Source organism: Rattus norvegicus, chromosome 6 (assembly GCF_021556685.1).
Source record: "Rattus norvegicus strain SHRSP/BbbUtx chromosome 6, alternate assembly SHRSP_T2T, whole genome shotgun sequence".
Taxonomy (NCBI): Eukaryota; Metazoa; Chordata; class Mammalia; order Rodentia; family Muridae; genus Rattus; species Rattus norvegicus.
Genome location: NC_141539.1, coordinates 106,594,240 through 106,616,090, shown reverse-complemented (window position 1 = coordinate 106,616,090; position 21,851 = coordinate 106,594,240). Strand labels below are relative to the sequence as shown.

Below are 21,851 nucleotides of genomic sequence, written 5' to 3'. Positions count from 1 at the left end.
GTAGCCTTATGCATGTATGGTGTTTCTGGAAACACTTCCTTTTCCTGTTCCCTGAATAAAAGACCCCTCCTCATTCTAGCCTTTGAAGCCCATCTGGTACTTTAACTCACTAGATGGCATCTTTCTACCACAAGTTCCACCATGTTTTCTCCCTCTGTAGCAGGGTAATTAAGAAGTGGGCAATAACAAGCTCGTATCCTAAGCCCTTCAGTCATCACTGTAACCCCATATTGGTTCCCTGAAATGAAAATTTCTGGTTTCTTTAGAGACTTGATTGATATTTTTCTGGAAACTGTCTTAGGAAAGGGTGTTTTTGCTCAAGCAGACACATGGTATTTTTCTGGAGGCAGCCTAGAAAAAGGGCAGATAATGTTTTGCTACAGCAGATGCTTGAAAGAACACCATGTTTGAAGGAATATAAATATAGCCCAACAGAGAGTGGACGATGCTGTGTGGTATTGGTATGCCTTGCCATTTTTTGCTGACACTGGTTTTCACTGACTACACTGGGTGGTATTGGCACACCTTACCATTCTTTATTGGTCATCATTTGTCATGACTTCATAGAGAAAAACACACCAAAAAACTTCTGCTGGTGTTCCAGCGGCTTCTTGCCGCTTCAGCGGAGTTGGGCCAATTGGACAGAGACTTGTGATTCTTCCAGACTGACCTGCTATGGCTAATTCATAAATGATGTTTATGAGTCCTGCCATTGCTAATTCATAAATGGTATTTGTGAATGGATCAAGTTGCTACTAATTTGTGTGAACCGAATATCCTAACAATGTAGATCAGATTTGCTCCAAAGAACTATTTCTAAACAGGCCCACATTTTCCTTTGCTCTATTAACCTTTCCTTTCCACTACCTCTGATGGGTGAAGGGCTAGAAGGGACATTAAAAATATAAAAAACCCTTATTAAAAATACATTAAAAAAAATCTAAGCCTACAGTTCCCATGCTCCTCTCAGGTATTACTGGATAAGTATGTTATGGTTTTGAAGCCCAACTGTGAATGAAGCACAGAGATGGTCATATGACACACACGTACCTTTAGAAACCTGCATTTTTCCTGTCATGCAACGCAAGAGAAGGCAGGAAGGAAAAAGTATTCTGTATAGCAGGACTTTAGCTTCATAACCAAACCATCATTTTTTCATTTAAGGGGAAAAAATGAAATGGAAGAGACACTGGAAATGTTAGTGTTGTGCTCACAACTCACTGTGCTAGCAGAACAAGCCTAAGGGCATCAGCACCTGATTAGGCAAACAGAATCCTGACATCAAAGGGATTTTACATAGTCAAGCAGAAGCCTCAATAGACACAGAGCCCCTCAGTGGTTCAGAGGAATGCAACATGGCATGCACCAGCAAATCCAAGGACTTCTACAAAGACATGGAATTACATAAAGGGCTTAACACAGTCTAAGGGAGCTCTTGAGAAAGCATGTGCTACTCCTCAGGAGCTAGGGAAAAGCAGGACCCAGGCAGCACCCCTTTTTACTTGCAGACTGACCTTCATTGAGATGACAGCTAACCTCCATGGCTGGCTTCCACTCGCCATTTTTGCAGGTCAGGTATTTGTAGTCACCCTTCAACATGTAGCCTTCTGCACACAGGTACTCGATGACACTGCCTGATGTCAAAGGATCTTTGCAGGGCCGGGGATGACAAATGTAGCCACCATTCTCTGGCTCTGGCGGCAGAGGGCACACTGCAAAGACAGAGGGAGATGGTACTACAATGAAGCTTTCAAAGGGGTATCTATCTTCTCTTAGTAGCATGGCCCCAAAACACGAGGGGACATAGTCCTTGGGAAAGCCTGTTAAACTAGTATGGAATTCAAGTTGTCGCTGACAGTGAGGGAAATGCACTACCAATTGGTCAGTCTGGCTGCCCACAGTATTTCTCTCCCAACCAATGGCCAGTAGACTCCAGAAATGTTCTGTACCTGCTGTAGTTTGCATCTGATTCTAACAGCATCCACTAAAAGTGAGTCAGACTTAGGGGGTAAAGTAGCAACTCATTAGGGCAAGTTTTAGGTTGTTTACGACATCAATTCCAGGAAAGACTCCCTGGATGAGTTTGGCTTCTGAGAAGATTTCAGAGAGCTTTCCTGGGAGGCTTCCAAAGCCCTGTGCATCGTCTCTTGGCTGACAGCCTTCACTTGTCTTTGTCCACAGTATACCCTACATTTCTCCTCTAGGTATGACAATCTAGTTTTAAAGTCATTGTCATCTCTTAGGATTCTGTGAGATAGTTATCATTTCTTCCCTCTAATGATGGGGATATTAAATCCCACCAAAGTGAAGCAGCTTTTAGTCAGGATTAGGGCAGGGTGATAATCAACTTAGGACCAAAGTCAGGTCCTCTGATTCTAATCCAGCTCTTCTTCCTGTGAGTCCTAATGCCCAACCCATGAGCTGGCTGGTTTGTAAGTTTATGTATACCAAGATCACTGCCTTTCACCCCTCAAACTCGTTAACTAGAGAGATGGCAGACAGGTGTGGTGGGATGGTGGTTTAGAAAGACTATCATAGGAGCTGGAAGGTCCAAGCAGCTTACAGGTGAGGGAATACTCTATTTCTACCTCAGACAGATTATAGAGCTGAACCCAAGGCAAGCAATCAAGGTGGTGTGTGTAGGTACCTAGTCCATGGTGCACTAAGGAGTCACTCAGGGTCTAGCATGGCGAAGACAGTGTGATCAGGCCCTCATTCCCTCCAACTTTCCAAATCTTTTATAAATACAAGATATAACAAAGATTTTTCCAAAGGAAATTCAGGTTTGCTGACTCCTTGCCAGCCTATCCCTAGTATCACAGAGATATCCGTGTGGGAATCAGAATGGTCATTTCCTCTTCTCACTTCCTCTAACAGGCTCAGAGTGACTGGGAATTATACAGGCGTATCTGACTATCCGGATAAGGCCCTGGCTCCCTCCCATGTGAACACTCCATGGATCACATTGTACAGCTGTGCCCTTGCAGCCTCCCAACCTCTGACCCAGATGCTATTATGCAGGTTGACATCAAGTCTGGCTGGGGGAAAGTTTCAGATGCAAAACAATCCTGCCCTTAGGCTGCACATCCCTAGGGGTAGGTAGAAAGTGTGCCATTTTCTTTTGTTTCATCATTTAAGTACATTTATAATTTTTCTTGGGCAGATGCTTGGGATTGAACCAGGGACTTGTCCATGCTGACTAGACAGGCAGTCCATCTCTGAGGCAATCCCATTCCCTTTCCCATTATTGATCCTTTGGTAGTATTGCAGATCAATTCCAGGGTCTCACACATAGTAGTACACATTCTACCACCAGCTACTGTTTCAGCTCAACAAATTTTAAAAAGTTGCCAAAGAATCTAAAAGTCTGGCAGAAACTATGAAACTAGAAGATGAATCCAAATATGAGTCCCTATCCCCTTAAAGAACACACCTCTGACATCCCTACCACCCACCTGGCTCAAAGTCCTGAGCAGGAGAAAATTGAATGAAAACATTTCTGTAGTCCCCTAAGTGGTAGCCAAGTCATTCAGACAGCTGGCAAGCAGACAGTTGCTTTACTATTTCATTTCCCATCTTCTATCCATCAGAGTAGTAACCCCCTCAGACCTTCTGACTCTTGGCTCTCTGCAGACTGTGTCTAACTGGTTCATTTCCTGGACATAATTAATATTGACCACTCTGGCCAGCTCCTGAGAGCAGGCAGAACCCACACAGAAGCAGACCATGGTGCATGGAAGAGGCTGTCAGAGAAAGGGCTAGGATTCTAGAGCCAAGACTACTCTGCTACACATTTTCTTCCCCTGTAAATCTCATAAATACATAGGATATCAGTATATATGTGGTATAGAGCTAAAAATAACATGTACAATGAAAGGCCAGATGTCTATTCTGCTCTGGCCACTCAGCTCCCTCCAGAGATACTCAACCCTTTCAAAACAAGAAAGAAGCTATAGAAAATAGGGGTATGCAGACACCAGTCTCTAACGGATTGGAGGTGAGTAGGCAGGCATATATTTAAATACTTTCAAAAGACTCAACAAAAGAGATTTCTGGCTAATAGATACAAAGAAAAGACTACACTATCAAAGACAGGAGCTACACAGGGTTAATAAACAGACATACATGGAGGCAAAACACTCAGACATAATATAAATACATAAGTAAATATCAATCTTTAAAAAAAGTGTTTGATGAAGGTGTTGACAAGATGGCCAGAGAGAAGCTCCCTGAAGACAGAGTAGGGGAGGGGAGAGAAAGAGGGTCCCAGGCCCAAGCTTCATTTCTAGAGAGGTGGTCACTGGAGTAGGTTTGAAATAGCACTGTCAATGTCCTACTGGGCTATAATTCCAGTGGGTCCTTTCCACATGTGTCTTTAGGAGGGCTATAAAGATCTCACCAAGGTAGAGCACGACACTTAAGAAGAGAGCCTACGTATGTCCTCTTCCCGTCCTCCCCTCACTCTACTCCCATCTGTCCTTTACTGGCTAACTCCAGGTAAACCAGCTCTGGATCATCGTGTGTTCTATCCACTACGATGTTCTGCCTTGCTACAGCCTCAAGTGACCGGAATGAAAAGGTGAGCCGAAACTAACTCCTTTCCTCTTTCTAAGTTGCTTTTCTTGGTTATTTTTTCACAGTAACAGAAAGCTGAATAACATAGGGCTGGTAAATGCTATTGTTAATGGTCTGCAGTCTTAGCAAAAGGAATTCTTTGAAGTACTGGAAGATAGGTTTGTGGACCCCAAAACAGAAAGATCTACTTGATGGGCACGAGACACAACCAGGTATGGTACCACACTCCTATAATTCCAGCACCAGGAGGATTCTGAGTCCAAGGACAGAGTAGCAGACTAGGCTATACAGTGAGGCATTGCCTCCCTCCCCCAAAAATAAAAAAGGAAGGAAGGAAAGCGTGTAAAAACCCAGCATTTAGGGGCTGGGGATTTAGCTCAGTGGTAGAGCGCTTGCTTAGGAAGCGCAAGGTCCTGGGTTCGGTCCCCAGCTCCGAAAAAAAGAACCAAAAAAAAAAAAAAAAACCCAACATTTAGCAGAGGACCCTTTATGGTTATTTAGAAAGGATTATTCTCTTTCTTGATAAAGGTTCAATTTCTAATTCCACTTTGTTAACAACAGAGACAGAGAAAGAACAAGGGGATTACAGAAAGTAAACAGGTTCACAGTTTCCTAAATGCACCACCTTCCTGAGTTCCTTCTACATGAACCATTTCACACAGAACAAGGAGGCTCATTCACTTGAGTTAAGTGATTTTCCCTAAGGCTGACCTGCCCATACCTTGTTCAAAGGGAAGGTGAAAAGCATTCCAACCAAGTTGGAATTAGAGCAATAAAAATACAAAGGGAGCGAGGGAGTGGGAGAGAGAGAACACAATCATCTCAATCATCTGGTGGTGGTCAAAAGGCTTCTCTGAAGACTCTCTTTCAGAAATAGTCTTAACAGTTCATGCTTACTGCTATATGCCACACACTATTCTAAGCAGTTTACATGTGGAACTAACTCCCTTATGTTTCAGTGTGTGTGTGTGTGTGTGTGTGTGTGTGTGTGTGTGTGTGTGTGTGTGTTCATTTCATTCTCTTTCTCCTCTCTTTCTGCGCGCTCTCTCTCTCTCTCTCTCTCTCTCTCTCTCTCTCTCTCTCTCTCTCTCTCTCATAATTTCAGAACATAATACAGATGAACAAATTAAGGAAGAGAGGTTAAGATACTTGTTCAGTGCTTCCTAGAAGGTAAGGGTCTCAGAGCCTAGCTTCTCTTCCAAACCTGAACTGATCATAGGTGTCTCAATGAGCAGTCCAGCAACAAGGACAACCTGGATACCGTAAGCAAACACTGATGCCATCACTAGGTCTGTTTTAGTACACGAAGGCACTAAACTGAAATATATCTGAGGTCACTCTGAAAATCTGTCTGAAGTCAAATATGTATGTGGCTAGCCTCAACACCTTTTTGAGAGGTTCATTTTTGAAAGTCCTACAGCTATGTGGGTTTAAACTGACCTCAGAGTATAAAAGGCTGGCAGCAATCTTGTGTCTACGCAGGAAAGAACTCTTTCAATGGACCAGATTCTTGCCACAGGCTTGCCATGGGAGCCAGAAAACAGTAATCTTATTACTTAGAAGACACCAGGGCTGCTTCTGAATGGGTCTCCTGGCCTTCTGAATTACTGATCACCACTTGAGTAGTCAAAAGTCTAAAACAGGCTGCAGAGAGAGGGGATCAAGATGATTTCTCATGCTGTTTGCAGTCTTCTCTCTCCTCATATGAAACAAACCTTCCCAGCAGTCAGACAGGAAGGCCATTGTCCAGCCAGAATTTCTTTACTTAGGAGAACTTCCCACACACTGGGGGTAGGGCCAGTCTGCCATAGCTCAAGTCTTTCTCAGGGTGTGGTACTGTGCTGGGATATGAGAGCAAAGAGAGGAAGCACACAGGCCTAGGGCCCATCATCTTCCCAAGAAAGGCCTAACACAAGCCTAGTTCTGGGACATCAGCAACTGGCAGATAGGTCTAGTTGGAGACTGTCCTTGTTTTAGAACTAGCTTCCTCCCCTTCCCTTCCTCTCTTAACCAGTGGCCTCAGACAGAGGAGGAAAAGCATTTTCTTTTATTGCCCCACATGGCAACCCTGGTTACCTGGAGAGAGCCACAAACCCCCTTAGTTATTAAGAATAACGTGTTCTGGGGTTGGGGATTTAGCTCAGTGGTAGAGCGCTTGCCTAGGAAGCGCAAGGCCCTGGGTTCGGTCCCCAGCTCCAAAAAAAAAGAACCAAAAAAAAAAAAAAAAGAATAACGTGTTCTGGGGTTGGGGATTTAGCTCAGTGGTAGAGCGCTTGCCTAGCAACCTCGAGGCCCTGGGTTCGGTCCCCAGCTCAAAACAAAACAAAACAAAACAAAACAAAACAAAACAAACAAACAAACAAAAAAAACGTGTTCTTATCCTTGGCCAAGGATCCTGACCTTATAAAACGCACACACCCAGCTGAAACTCCTGCTTTTGCACATCAGAATTCTAAGGCTGTAGCTTCCTAACACCTCTCCAGCCACTGCCAGAGATCAGAGGGTTTGCCAGTGTGGGCTGAGAATTAGATGCCAGCTAGTTTGTTGCCTTTAAAAGTTACCCATTACACAGTCCTATGAAGATTTATTCCTCAGTTTCCTAGAACAAGGGAATACAAAGGTATCTACCTCATGCTGTTACTGTAAAGATTAATATCAATATATAGGACAAGTACCCAGTAGAGGGTCTGTTATATGCTAAGTGTTTAGTAAGCAATCGCTTTGTAATTCTTCTTTTGTATTTCCCATAACAACTTCATTCCTCTGGAGAAACTACTATCATACTGTTTTTTATTTATTTTTCCACAGGGTTGCCCTTCCTTCATTTCCCCACTCAGTGTTCACACTATAAGATAGGGGCTTTTTCTGCTCATGTTTATTCTCTAGTGCTTCATGAATCTGACATGACAGTAAATACTTAGTAGAAAATCTCTAATTCTCTAAATCAGCATCTAGCTAATCATGAAGAGACACTGTTTGCCTAGCAGGATCAGGCCAGAAGGGAATCAGAGCGTGCTCTTAAGTGTCAAATAAATGAAGCTGAGTCTGACCCAAGGGTTCACTCTGTGTCCTATCTCCTCTGAGTCTTATTCAACAACAGTATCTAGTTCTACCAGTGTGATGAGTCAACTGGTTAAAAAACATTCATGAAAGCACCCGTATCATGCTGCACATACAATAGGCGTGAAGACATTTTCCCACTTACTTTCACAGAGCGAATTAAACCCCATATTTTTGATTTTTGAATGGGGAAGGGCAAAGACTTTACAAAGAGAAAGCACTGTTTCAGAACTTCCTTGACGTTGAGAGGGATAGGCAGACATGAAGCACTATGGGAGCTCCTCCTTTGCTTGCGCTTTGCACCCTTTTCCATTTCCTTTTTTAGCTGCAGAGCTCAGGCTACACTTGGCTGACAAATGGCCTCCATATGGTCTGCTACCCTTTCACCTCTCCTTGTTTTCACAGCTAAGAAGCAGGGAGAACAGGCTGGCAGCTGGAGTGTCCTTTCTCCCTCCTACTGTTATGACTGCTAAAAGAGGGGCAGGAAGAAGGGCATTCTCCTTCATCCTGCTACTCCAGTCCAGGCCTGGCTCATTCAGTGCTAGCAGCCAGTCTCCCAGCTCAGTGAGCTACAGAGCACAGCTCATAGCTCTCCTCTATGCCCAGAGTGGAAGGGCAACAACAATATAAGGAGTCAGGATATTCTGGGTGTGCTACTATATTACTGTGCCGCTTTGGGGTGATAGAGAAGGGTGAAGAGAAGCCTGAGATATTTACTTTTTCATTAGCAATGGCTACCCAATCTATCTCTTTCAACCTAACTCCTAAGTAAGCTGTCTAATGGCATGCTGTAGCCTTCAGAATCCACCTTCACAAGGAAGCCCCAGACAGCTGCGCACTGTCCAACCTACCTCAGAGGGTAACTATGATAATAAACTGAGGGCCGCCAGGGTCTAAGCTAGAGTTAGAGGCCTGGGTATAAAGGTCAGAAGTTGTAGGTTCATTTCTCGGCCATCTGAATGTAGTCTAGGCATACCCATTTAAGAAGCACACGCTTGGGGTTGGGGATTTAGCTCAGTGGTAGAGCGCTTGCCCAGGAAGCGCAAGGCCCTGGGTTCAATCCCCAGCTCTGAAAAAAAGAACCAAAAAAAAAAAAAAAAAAAAAAAAAAAGCACACGGTTAAAAGTAAAACAAACTTAATCTCTGTTGCCCACAGGTAAAAATGAGAAAAAGAACTAATACTTACCAACAGGCACTACACTGATCTTATTAAATTCTCCCACATTACAAGGAAGGTATAATGATAATTTAGTCAGACTAAGAAATAAGGCTCTAACAGATTCAGTAATGGCTTGATATCCCATGGCTACTAAACTGTGGAATCTGGATTCAAACTCTGATTTGCCCTTAAGTGTTACATGGAATCTTCCCAATTACAGATAGCACAAGAAAAATTCCTCCCAATGCAATACATTACATGGGGATAGACACAGATATAAGCTGCTGTAACTCCTGTTTGGAGAATAAAGATCTGGGTATCTGCTTGTACATACAGGCCTCCGTCGGTTCATAGATCAGTAGGCAATATTTCCCCATCAAGGTGGAATGCTAAGAACCAAACTTGGGTCATCTGCAAGAACAGTAGGTGCTCTTAACTACTGACCCATGTCTTCAATCCACTTAGGTTTCTTTCTCTTTTCTTTTCTTTTTTTTTCTTTTCTTTTCTTTTTTTTTCTTTTCTTTTCTTAAGGCAGGGTCTCAGGCTAGATAGATGACTCAGCAATTAAGAGCACTGCTTTTGCAGAGGTCCTGAGTTCAATTCCCAGCAACCACATGGTGGCTCACAACCATCTATAATAGGACCTGATGCCCTCCTCTGATGTGTCTGAAGACAGCTACAGTACACACACACACACACACACACACACACACACACACACACACACACACACAGAATGATTCTAAAAAAAAAAAAAAAGGTTAGGGTCTCATCATGTAGTCTTGGCTGCCTGAAGACCAGTTCAAGTTCATACAAAGTCCAAAGCAAGTGCCTGATCTTTACTAAAGGTCTAGGACTTGCCTGTACTTAACCAGTCTAGCTCTGGCATGTCTTAGACCCTTGACCACCACATACAGCAACTTTACAACACCAATTTGTGAGCCTAGCCTGGTAGCATATATCTGTAATTTCAGTACTTGAGGAGATACAAATTTCAAAGCTAGCCTGAGCTACAGAGTAAGACCTTGTCTCAAAACAAAACATATACATACATACTTACACAGTACATCAAGCAATCACCTATGCCTGTATGCAACTGCTCTGTGAAACCTTGAGCCTAGATGAATTATATAGTCTCAATTCAATGTTTTATTTATTAATATGTTTTTTGAGTCAGGGTTTTTCTATGTCTCCCTGGATGTCCTAGAACTCATTATGTACACAAGGCTGGCACTGAACTCACAGAGGCCTGCCTCTGCCTCCTGAGTGCTGGAATGCACCATAACACCTGGCTTATTTAGTGTTTTTGAGACAGGGTCTCACCATGTAGCTCTAGCTAGCTTGGAACTCTCTATGTAAACCAGGCTGACTTCTGTCCCCTAAGTGTTGGGAATAAAGCCATTTGTCATTATGCCCAGCTAGTTTCATTTTGTTTTTTAAATCAGGCTGAAGACCATGACCCTGTTCCCTTCTGTGGCAACTCTTAAGTCCTGGAAAGTTTTTGTTGTTGTTTTAAGATGAGGCCTTGCTACACAGTAAACTTGAGATTCCCCCTGCCTCAACTGCCAAGTAGCTAGGATTTCAGTGCATGTGTGTGTATGTGTGTATATATGTATATACATACACAAAATATAATACATTACTTTGTACCCAGCTTCTAGAGAAACTTTTGGTGTTTTGTTTTTGGACTAGCCAGTTAAACATTCTTGGTTTGGAGATATTATCTGAGGAGACATTATCCCCTACTTTCTGTATGTACAAATAGTAATATACAAATGCAACATTTAATAAACAAAAATCCTTTAATCCAGATTTAATAACCTTTACCTAGAAAACAATGAAAAATTAATAGTATTCATCTTATTGTTACTGAAAATTCTTTCATTGACTTAGAAATCACCTGTAAATACTATGCCCCAAGATGGTGCTAGATTCCCCCCCCCCCCCCCCCCGGAGCTGGGGACCGAACCCAAGGCCTTGCGCTTCCTAGGTAAGCGCTCTACCACTGAGCTAAATCCCCAGCCCAGGTGCTAGATTTTTAAGAGTAAATAAGACAGCATCTGTCCTTAAAGAGAATCTAGTCTCCCTTGCCTTACAAATAAAGACTTGCAAGTAGGTTAAAATAATGGTAGCATCAACTTTCTGCTTACTCTTTGGAGCTCATGTAAGAACTGCATGTATCCATCTACTATCCACCCAAAACCTTGAAAAGGTTTTACCAAGTGCCAAGGCCGTGCCAGGGAGGCAATGGAGGAAGACAGGGAAAACGATGAAAACCACAGTGACCTCTCTTGGGGGCTTTTATCTAGTAAGTGACCACAGCAAAAATCAGTATGGGATACAGGAGGTTTTGAGCAAGGATTAGTCCAATGGAGAAGAGATGGAAGAAATTTAAGTTCCAATTTGAGGGTTAGTAGAACCTGTGACCGTGGAAAAAAAGGATCATGACAAGAATAAGCAGAGTAGGAAGAACACACTGTGGGTGGACATCAGGTCAAAGGCAGAGAAGCAAAAAAAGAAGTTGTTTGTGTATGGAAAGTAACAAATGTGCCCAGTACTAGCAGAAGATAGAAGTTTAGAGGTTTAGAAAATCAGGCTGGTAAACTGGGAGCAGTATCCAATACCTCTAATTCAGCACTTAGAAGCCTCAACCAGGCTGCAAATTCAAAACAGGCCTACTTTGAGGGAAAGCAGTAGGAGAGATGTCAGGTTGGTGTCTGATTCAAAATATTAGGGAAGGCCCTAAATACAAGACTAAGAATGTGAACTCCTAGGTCCTTCTCCCAAGAAATGAGTGTTCTAGAAATCCTTCTAGCCCTAAAATATAAAAGTGCATTGTTCATAATAAAATCAAAGTCTGCTTTATGATACTAATTCTCCAGAAGCCAGGCATTTAAATCTGCAACAAATGCTTCCCAATGTGCAGCATGGTAGAATGAGGAGTAGGGAGAGTACGGGGGAAATCATAGACGTTTTCCAGTACAGTCATCTTGCTTTTCAGGTTTGCAGAGAGGCAGGGAAAGAACTGGAGGGTGGTGAGTAAAGGAATACAAAGATGAGTTGGGGGTCACATTCTTTCCCAGGACCTGTCACACGGCAGCAGATGGAGTGCATCCCTAGAGGACTAGATCCCAGAAAGCAGCTGCTCCCAGGGTCTAGTTCTAACAGCTGGAGTGACAGGCCCTCTTTGCACAAAGCTCAATGCCAGAAATCAATGGCTCCTATTGTGCCTGTGTGTCAGATTCTCCTATCCCAGGCTTACACCCTACATCTACTTGAAGCAGAGGACTGAGAAGAAAGAAACAACTTACTTTAAAAGACTGCATTTGTTAATTAATAGAAGATAAGTTTATTATAAAATCTAATTTTATATAAATTGCCTGGAATTTGCTAGGAAAATGAGATGTTAATTATTTCAGACATAAAAGGACATCAACCATAAAGTAGGGAGACAAAAGGATAGAACATAACCAGAGGAAAATCACTGAATGCCTCTGGTTCTCCTTTTCTTGCCCAATGCATGTCTGCCTCCAACCAAAAAGCAGGCTAGACAGTTCAGCATTAGAAAAGGATTAAAGAATCCATAAAACGATGTGTATGTAAAGGAGTATAACTGTGTGATTACAGTTAGGCATATTAAAGTATTTATACGGCTGAAACTAAAAGCCCCTTCTCAAAGGCATTCTACCAGAGTTGAACGGGGAGAAAGAAGATATAATATACAGCCTCTAATTGCAATCTTCCACAATGCCAGACACATCCCCAGCTGGTACCACAGCTGAATTCTCTTAATTAAAATGTTGTAACAGCAAGTATGAAAGACACTGTATGCTTATCAACGCTACTCAGTGACCAGCCAGGCATTGAAGAGTCTGGAAATACTATTATAATTAGAGAGGTTTTTCTAAGATAATGGTAACCCAGTGTGGGATGTTAATTAGTTTTTCCTAAAAACTTATTATTTAAAGTATACTCTTAATAATTCTATACTCAAAAAGTTGGGGACAAGGGCTAAAAAAAAAAAAAAGTTCACAGTTTAGAAGCTGGTTTACTGTTTGGTGGTTCTCTTCCAAACTTGAGACTCTGCATGTTAGAGACAGCTAACAACAATATTTGAACAGGGTAGCTTTTATTTAACTGACTTAAAATAACATGTTAAATATATATCTAAGTAGAATAAAGAATGATAGAATTGAACATATATGAATGAGTACAGTGTGCAGCCATTAATACAGGAAGAGACTAGGTACTCTCTTAATATATTTCAGAAAATACTCTGACAGTCCTGGAAGGACCTTTTATATTTACAAAGAAGTTTTATTTCTATATGAGTCTTAAAGTTATAGTAGGGACTGGAGAAATGGCTCAGTGGTTAAGAACACCGACTGCTCTTCCAGAGGTCCTGAGTTCAATTCCCAGCAACCACATGGTGGCTCACAACCATCTGTAATGAGATCTGATGCCCTCTTCTGGTGTATCTGAAGACAGCTGCAGTGAAAAGTAGAAGTATAGTAGAACCTGCCTCCCTACTTCCTGGATGGTCCAACAAAGTAAAAGAAAAAAAGCTTATATATTATAAGGAAGTCATATTTTCAGCCAGAAAAAAGAGACTAAAATGCCTAATTATATCCTGCCTCTTGACTATAACCATGGACAGTGCAATCTGGGTATTTCAAACAATAGTCTGTAGCTGTTACGTGTTTTCTTCACAGCTGAGCAGGACTGCTGACTTAAATACACTGACACCTTCCCCACCCCCACCCCACCTCTGGCACATTCACTGACTAAATTCCAAAATTCTTTTTCAAGTATGTCAACTTTGCAAGACCTACCCTTCTTCTAACTAAAACCAGCAATTTCATTTCCATTTAGTTTATTTAACCTTACAAAATAAAGGTTTGATTCTAAAAGTTCCTGCTGCAGCACAGATGGCCACACAGAGCGTAAGTATAAGCCGGCTTTCACAGGATGCTGTTGAGTTCTTTCTCAGCTGATGTACAACTGTCCAAATTTATTACCCAGAAGCATTTGGGTGTTGATTTACAACAGACCAGAAAGCAGGTTGTTCCTAAATGTCCAGAAGTAAACTGTTTAATTTTGCTCTGGAAGCCTTCACTCCCAAGGGCTCAGAGTCATAGTGATAAAACTCTAAAAAAACAAATTCTTAGGTATCCTCACCTGCAAACAAGGATGATACAAGGCCAATGATACAAGAAAAGTCAAATTCATCAGCAATTCCACAAGCCTATTACTCAAATGTTGAAAAAGACCTGTCAACTGTGCAGATAGAGCCGTAAACACTTCACAGATGCTCCCAGCCAGGCCTCCTGGGGAATAACATTAGTAGCACAAGTTTCTTCTCCAGTTTAGAGCAGCTCAGCCTGTGGTAAACACAATCAATGTGCTTGCTTTTCCATACAAGTGGACAATGTCCTCTAAGGTCAGTCCTTGCCTGCAAAACCAAGCAAAACCATTCTGCTAAAAAAGCCATAGATGCTATAGGCCTGATGCTTTCTCCTCCTGCCCTTCCTGAGTACACCCAATCTTCTCATTGCCGAGCAAAAAAGGACAAAGCACAAGTTCCACAGAACTCTGCAGAGAAGCTGTTTTAGGAGAACTGCTACTCAACTCTGAGATACTTCACAGTGCAACCCCGAACAGTAGCTTTCAGGACGAGGGGAAGAAGATTTTGATCTTTAAGGGCAGTAAACAGGGCGCATGTTCAAAACTCAGGCAGGGTTACCCCAAACTCCCTGGTGGAGAAACATAGGGCAGTGAAGCCTTAGCCTAGCCCAGGAACAGATGGGCCTGATTCACTTTCTAGAGCTACAGGGCATGCCATGGGTCTCTGCCAAACACCTGAGCCAGGCCTGTGAGGAGTGGCAGCTCCACCCAGAACAGCAGCTGGAAGGGAAATGTGCTCACTTTCATTTCACCTTCCCCAGGTCTATGAGGAATTCACAGATTTGAGATGAGTATGTTACGCTAGTTCATTCCCTCACAATCTCTCAGTAAGTATTAATTTTTCCTATTTCCATTTCTTACCAAGAGCAATAGCTAGATTCTCTATATAAAACACCTTTTGACTTAGCTCTTTTATTTTAAAAGCCCAAAGCTTCGTAAATTTCTTACTGAAAATTTGTAATCGGACAGCTACAAAGGAAAGCTATTTCACTCAACATTGGCTAGGGTTTTCAGAAGCAACACTCTTTCACTGCCAACTAAATATGAGGCAATAGATGTCCCCACGACCTGTGCAGCAGTCCTTAGCCAGTCTCATCCTAAAATGATATATTATGCTGAGCTCTACTGGGATCACCAAAGATTTACTTGGGTGGCACCCAACAGCTGATCATTCTCAGCCACGACAACCTAGGCCTCAGCTGCTAGGTCCCACTGCAGGAGCTGGTACCACCACTACATGATCTCCAAGACAGGACAAAACCAGCAGCCTCCGTTTGGCACCCTCTTTTTCAATGCCTACTTCATGATTTCCTTCTCAACTAGGGGCAGCTGGGGTCTTTCCTGCTCCTACCTGGAGGCATATTCCACTTTACTCTCATAGACAACCCTTCTCTAAACACATTTTTCCTCATGTTTCCAGAATCTTCCAAATGCTGCCACTTTCTTATACAAGTCTCAGGATTTCTGCCAAATATGTGCCTCTCCACAGTTCAACTCAAACCAAATGCTAGCTGTGTGTTCAGAAATTTCCTTCTCTGAATTCATCTCCAATACCAGCAATCAAAGATTATCCTATAGTATTATGCTCATTATTTTATTTTATTAAAGATTTATTTATTATATATAAGTACACAGTAGTTGTCTTCAGATACACCAGAGAGGGCATCAGATCTCATTACAGATGGTTGTGAGTCACCATGTGGTTGCTGAGATTTGAACTCAGGACCTTTAGTGCTCTTGACCACTGAGCCATCATCTCTCCTGCCAAAGTATTTTAAAAGAATCCAGCAGCCATGTGCTACTCATAACAGAACCTCCTTGCACTACCTGGAGCATATTTAAGTAGAGCCTGTGTCCAGAGGCTGATACCTCTTCATAAGCCAAAAGTTCAAAAACACCCAAGGTTCTAGCTTTTCAGTGAGTCTCTCCTTTCTACAGGCCATTCCTGACCCAATCCTAGCCAACGCTGGGACTTCTGCACTCAGTTCACATTCCAACTTGCATCAAGCATCAAACAAAAGATTTCACATCACCCCACCCCTGCTGCAGGCTCTAAAGCTCTTGAAAGGGCAACCTGTTTAAACAAGAGGTGCTGGACATTTTTGGGAAACGATGAAGCAACTTCCCATAAGAGAAAGGAAAAAAAATCCCCAATGCAAAAATGGCTTCTTGGAAACCACAACAGCTCCCCTGCCAAGGCAGAGAGAAAGGATTTGACACTCAGGCCCTTTATCCTTGGCAAGGCTGCTATACAGGAACAGAAGACATGGGCATGTAGGAGAAAAACAGGAACTCAGTGCAATTTCCAAAACCTTAGCATTGTCAGATAATGCATCTGATCCTGCATGACCCCTGAGGTCCAGCCTCCTCGTTCCCTCCTCTTCACCTATCTGAATCAATGGATACCGTAAGAAAAAGTGGATGCAAACGCAGTCATAGATACACATCACAGCACCAGTCACTTAACTGCACAGTGACTGTTTTGGAGGTGGAAAATCCTTTGTTGTAGTCACCTTTTTTTTTTTTTTTTTAGAAAGAGAAAAAAAAAGGCAGGGTACATTTTGCATTTCACACGTTTGGTTAGATTGTAAGGTGGATTTCTCTTTTAAATTTCTTCTCTGTTTGTTTATTATAATGCATTGGTGTTTTGCCTGCATGTATTCTGTGTGAGCTGCCATGAAGGTGCTAGGAACTGAACCCAGGTCTCTGAAGAGCAGCCAGCGCCCTAACGCCTTAGTCCCAGTTTCTCACATCAGAGCAGCTGGTTTCAGGACAGGGACAAGTCTGTAGAAACTAGGAAAGACAGAAAATTCCTGTCACTCTGCTTGGTATGCAAGGCTTATCAGTTTCCCACATTTCACTTTTAAAATAGTCGTATTACTATGATACTGGAAGTACTTTTCAAAGTAAGAAAAAAGGAAAACACCATCCACAAAGGAAACTTCCCTCAGGTTCCTCTGCAAATAAAACCTGATGTCTTGATAACCTGATGTCTTGATAACACTTAACACATTCACACAGCATTCGCACGCTCTGACCCCACCTCTACTAAACATGAGAATTCACCCCAATCTGGCCCGTCTGCCTGGGCTAAAAGGTAGCTTGCAACCCAGCAAGCCCAAGTGTTTTCCTGATGGCTGGAACATGTCCTATTTACCTCATCTTCACAGCAGCTCCTGTCAACAATGATGAAAAGCTATAAACAAGCTGCTAAAGAAACCCAATTCTACTGGACATACAGAAAGATCCCATAAGTAGCCCTCCCTGCAGGGCCCTCCTTCTCTCCAGTCACCTTTCCCCTATTGCAGCCATTTGGGCCCTAACCATAAAGCAGAGCTTCCTTTCTTGGTACTTATATGGATTCCTGCTACAAAGCAATTTCAGAAAACAAAAGTTAATCTACCTTAATTTTATTGCCTGAGTTTATTAAATTTTACTTTGAACACTGCTATGCCATCCAGAATCCTTTCTCTGACTTGATCCTTCCTTCAGGCAGCCAGTTATTTAACAGGCACAGCTCACTCATTTTTATACCAGATCATTATCTATTACTTTTTAAAATGAGCAGTATGTGGATTGATAGTGGGGAAAGGGCTTAAATGTTTCTGAGTCTGTTCAGTGTGTCCCCTCCCTACAGACAAGCTATGTCAATGTTGAAAGACAATCTATTAGGGCGCCTCCATCAGCTGCTTAAACCACAATTTAAGAATTCCTCTTTTCTTGCAGCTACAACCAAAAAAAGAAAAAAAGGCTGGAAAATGGCAGGGGCCAGCCCTATATATAGAATGTATGGGGAAAGAACTGGGAGGGGCTAGAGATCTATCATCTTTCTTCCTCTAACAAAGCCACAATGACAACAAAGACAGAAGTTAACTTGGAGGAGTCAGGGATTTAGTTCAGTGGTCAAGTCCTTGCTTGGTGAGCACAAACACCGTGCCCCCACCCCTGTACTGGGGGCTAACTCAGAAACCTTCAGCGCTAAGGGAATCTTTTTCTCAGGGTGAGAGTTCAGTTGTGTGAGGTCTGAGAGCAAACGGAGAGTGACTTTGAGTTAGAGAAAACAACATAAACAAGGTACTGGAGGCATGTGTCATGAAGTATGATGGGGAACAACATGGCGTCTAGGAAGCTGTAAATTCTGGAACAAAAGCTGGAAGGAAAGATGAAGTTTATGTTGCTATAGACTACCAGAGGCTTCTGAAACTGCTTTGTGTATAATTTCTCCAAGTCTGAGATTCTGTTTTGTTTTTTCAATACAGAGTTTCTGTGTTACCCTGGCTGTCCTAGAACTCACTCTGTAGACCAGGCTGACCTTGAACTCACAGAGATCTGCCTGCCTCTGCCTTCCCAATGCTAGGATTAAAGGTGTGTGCTACAAGTATGAGATTTTAAGAGTTATTTTGGCAGCATAATAGAAGGGAGATTTGTGGAGAGAGGAACAGAGAAGATATTGGAGACAGGAAAACCATTAAAAGATATAAGACCTTGAATATCCTTACATATGATCTTCCCCACACTCCTTCACGTTCCTATCCCCTCTCCCACCCCATTCTCTCCTTCTATTTTATTTCTCCTTCTAGGAAAGATCGAACCATCCTCCCTTGGACTTCCTTGCTATTTAGCTTCTTTGGGTCTGTTGATTACAGCACGGGCACCTATATTTAATGGCTAATATGCACATATAACTGCATACATACCATGCATGTCCTTTGGGGTCTGGGTTGCCTCACTCAGGATATTTTCTAGTTCCATCCATGTTCCTGCGAAATTCATAATGTAGGGAGAGAGAAGGGAAATCGGTGGTAAGCAGGGAGGGGCAGTCTCTAGGGTGTGCCAGAGACCTGGGATGGGAGAGGCCCCAGAGGGTCTATGGCGGTGACTCTAGCTGAGACTCCTAGCAGTGGAGGATGCGGGTCTGGAAGTGCCCACTTCCTCTAGCCAGGCAGGACTCTCAGTGGAGGGATAAAGAGAACAACCCATTCACAAAACCTTTGATTTAGAATATGATCTGCCTACAAGATGTGCAGGGACAAAGATAGAGCAGAGATGGAGGGAATGGTCAACCAATGACTGCCCCAAACTGAGATCTATCCCAGGGGTAAGAAACAATCCCTGACGCTATTAATGGTACTGTTATGCTCGAGGAAGGAATTTGGTGTAACTGTACTCAGAGAGGTTCTACCTAGCAGCCAATGGAAAGAGATACAGAGACCTGCAGAGGACAGAGACCCCACAGGAAGACCAAGGAGTCAACTAACCTGGACCCTTGGGGGCTCCCAGAGACTGAATCACCAACCAAAGAGCTAGCTAGCACCTAGGCCCCCTACACATAAGCAGCAGATGAGCAGCTTGGTCTTCATGTGGGTCCCCTAACAACTGGACCAGGGGATGTTTCTGAGCCTGTTGCCTGCCTGCCTGCCTGTGGATCCCTCACCCCTAAATGGACTGCCTTGGCCTCAGTGGGAGAGGATGTGCCTAGTCTTGCAGTGACTTACTTCATGTGTGTGTGTGTGGGGGGGGGGGGGATTGAGGAGTGATTCTCTGAGAGGGACTTCCTCCTTCTCTTGAGAAGAAGATGGAACGGGGAAGGACTTGCATGAGGAGGTACTGGGAGGAGAGGAAAGACTTGCATGAGGAGGTACTGGGAGGAGAGGAAGGTGCATGTCGGGTTGTAAAGTGAACAAGTAAATAAATTTAATTAAAGAAAAAGACCTCGAATATCAGCTTTTTTTCCTTGGAGTGGGCTGTCATTTGTGCCCTTGACTAGTTACCTGCCTGGCTGTATGCCAACCTATCCACTCCCACAGATACCATAGGAAGAACACCAGTGCCCCTGGAGAGGCAATACTTCTATAGTATCTGTCATTGGTAGATTCTGGTCTTTGGACAGAAAGCTACAAAGCCAGGGATCCAAAGTGACATGTACCACCTCTGGCAGTCACTGTGCAATCTGCAAAATGCTAGCTGGCTCTCTTAAACTGCAAAGACAGTCTGGAGAAAGTGGCAGAATCTCTGCTACCCTGCTCCGCTCCCCATAAAGGAATTATAGAAAATGTTCTACTCAAACGGGATATTTTGGGAAAGATATAAAATTAATATTAATTTTAGTAGTTCAAGTCCTAAAAAATGGAAGGTACCCATCATAAAATATACTCTAAAACTTACAGAAGAAAATAAGAGGCTATCTTTATAAAACTAGAATAAAAGAATATGCTTTCTAAGTTTAAAAATGATGTGTGTGTGTGTGTGTGTGTGTGTGTGTGTGTGTGTACATGTTATATGTATGGGCACATATGCTATAGTGTGCCTGTGAGGTGAGAGTTGGTTCTCTCCCACCAGGCTTACGTGGCAAGCATTTTACTTACTGAGCCATCTCATATATCCTAAGAGACTATTTGAAACAGTACAAAGAAAGCATATCCCAGAGGGGGAAAAAATGCTAGGAAAATAATAGTTCAAACAGCATTGGTTCTCAAAGTCTTTGTTTTTCAGTTCTTTACCATTATTAAAGGCATTAGCAGCAGTGGGGGAATACTATGCATACATGTGTAGGCCAGATGTTGTGCTGTGCTACCTGTGCTTGCTACCCAGGAGCTGAAGCAGCTAGATAAGTCACTTGATCCCAGGAATTTGGGGCCAGTCTGAACAACACAGGGAATGAATGCCTCTTAAATAAATGAATAAATAAATAAATAATAAATACTAAGAGTCCCAAGCCTCTAAAGCAGAATCTATTCCTGTTAGTGAGACTGTGATGAGATGTTCTGTCACTTCTGTAAATTATGCTTCACACATGATGAGTACAAAGTGGGCAAGTAACATCTGTGTTAATAAGAAAACAATTTCAATCTTGTCAATCCCCTCCAAGAATCTCAGCCACAGAAAATGTTTAAACTAGGAGATGATAAAGAAAATAAAAAAATTAAAAGTCTCATGAAGACTTCACTTTTTTTTTTTTTTGGTTTGAAATTCCTTATTGGATATTTTTTTATTTACATTTCAAATGTTATCCCCTTTTCTGGTTTCCTGTCTATAACCCCCTCTCCTAGTCCCCTCCTCCTTCTTCTATGAGGGTGGCCCCCACCCCCAACCCTTCCTGCCTCCCAGCCCTGACATTCCCTACACTGGGGGAGGGTCCAGCCTTGGCATGACCAAGGGCTTCTCCTCCCAGTGGTGCCCAACAAGGCCATCCTCTGCTACATATGCAGCTGGAGGATGGGTCTGTCCATATCTTTGGATGGTGGTTTAGTCCCTGGGAACTCTGGTTGGTTGGTATTGTTGTTTTTATGGGGCTGCAAGAAGATTTCACTTTTTATTCATTAAACGGACAACGCTTAGTATTTAATAATATCAACTGTAATAAGCATGCTGAGAAATTGTTGAGAAAAAGAATTTTCTTACATTTCAGCAGAAGCATAACTATTTAGTAGAACTACTTGACAGGATGCACAGTATAGGAGTCATAGAATCCCACACTCCAAAGCCCTGCTGCTAGAGGTATATGCCAGAAGTCCTGCATACATAACTTTTATTTTTCTTAAAAAAAAGGGGGGGGGGAATCTCACCATGTAATTTTGGCTGGCCTACATCTTGTTATGTAGACCATGCTAGCCTCAAACACACAAACCCATCTGCTTTTGCCTCCCAAGTGCTGGGATTAAAGGTCTTTACTACGAAGCCCAGACCTGTACATAAATACATCTTATGACACATATACCAATATGTTCTTTGTGGCGTTTTTATGTGATGCACATTTCTTTTTTTTTTTTTTTTTTCCGGAGCTGGGGACCGAACCCAGGGCCTTGCGGTTGCTAGGCAAGCGCTCTACCACTGAGCTAAATCCCCAACCCCCTTGTGGCATTTTTAAAAGGCA

The 21,851-nt window shown here is 42.7% G+C and overlaps 1 protein-coding gene across 11 annotated transcripts in view; it reads right to left on the bottom strand.

Moving 5' to 3' along the window:
* Positions 1 to 21,851, bottom strand: part of Susd6 (sushi domain containing 6) — a 93,771-nt gene that overhangs the window by 11,006 nt on the left and 60,914 nt on the right. For 6 of the 11 annotated variants that reach the window (XM_087554621.1, XM_087554622.1, XM_087554620.1 and 3 more), the window contains 1 exon segment: positions 1,515 to 1,712. In XM_087554621.1, coding sequence (XP_087410747.1) covers positions 1,515 to 1,712 — 198 coding nt within the window. 11 annotated transcript variants of the gene reach the window in all.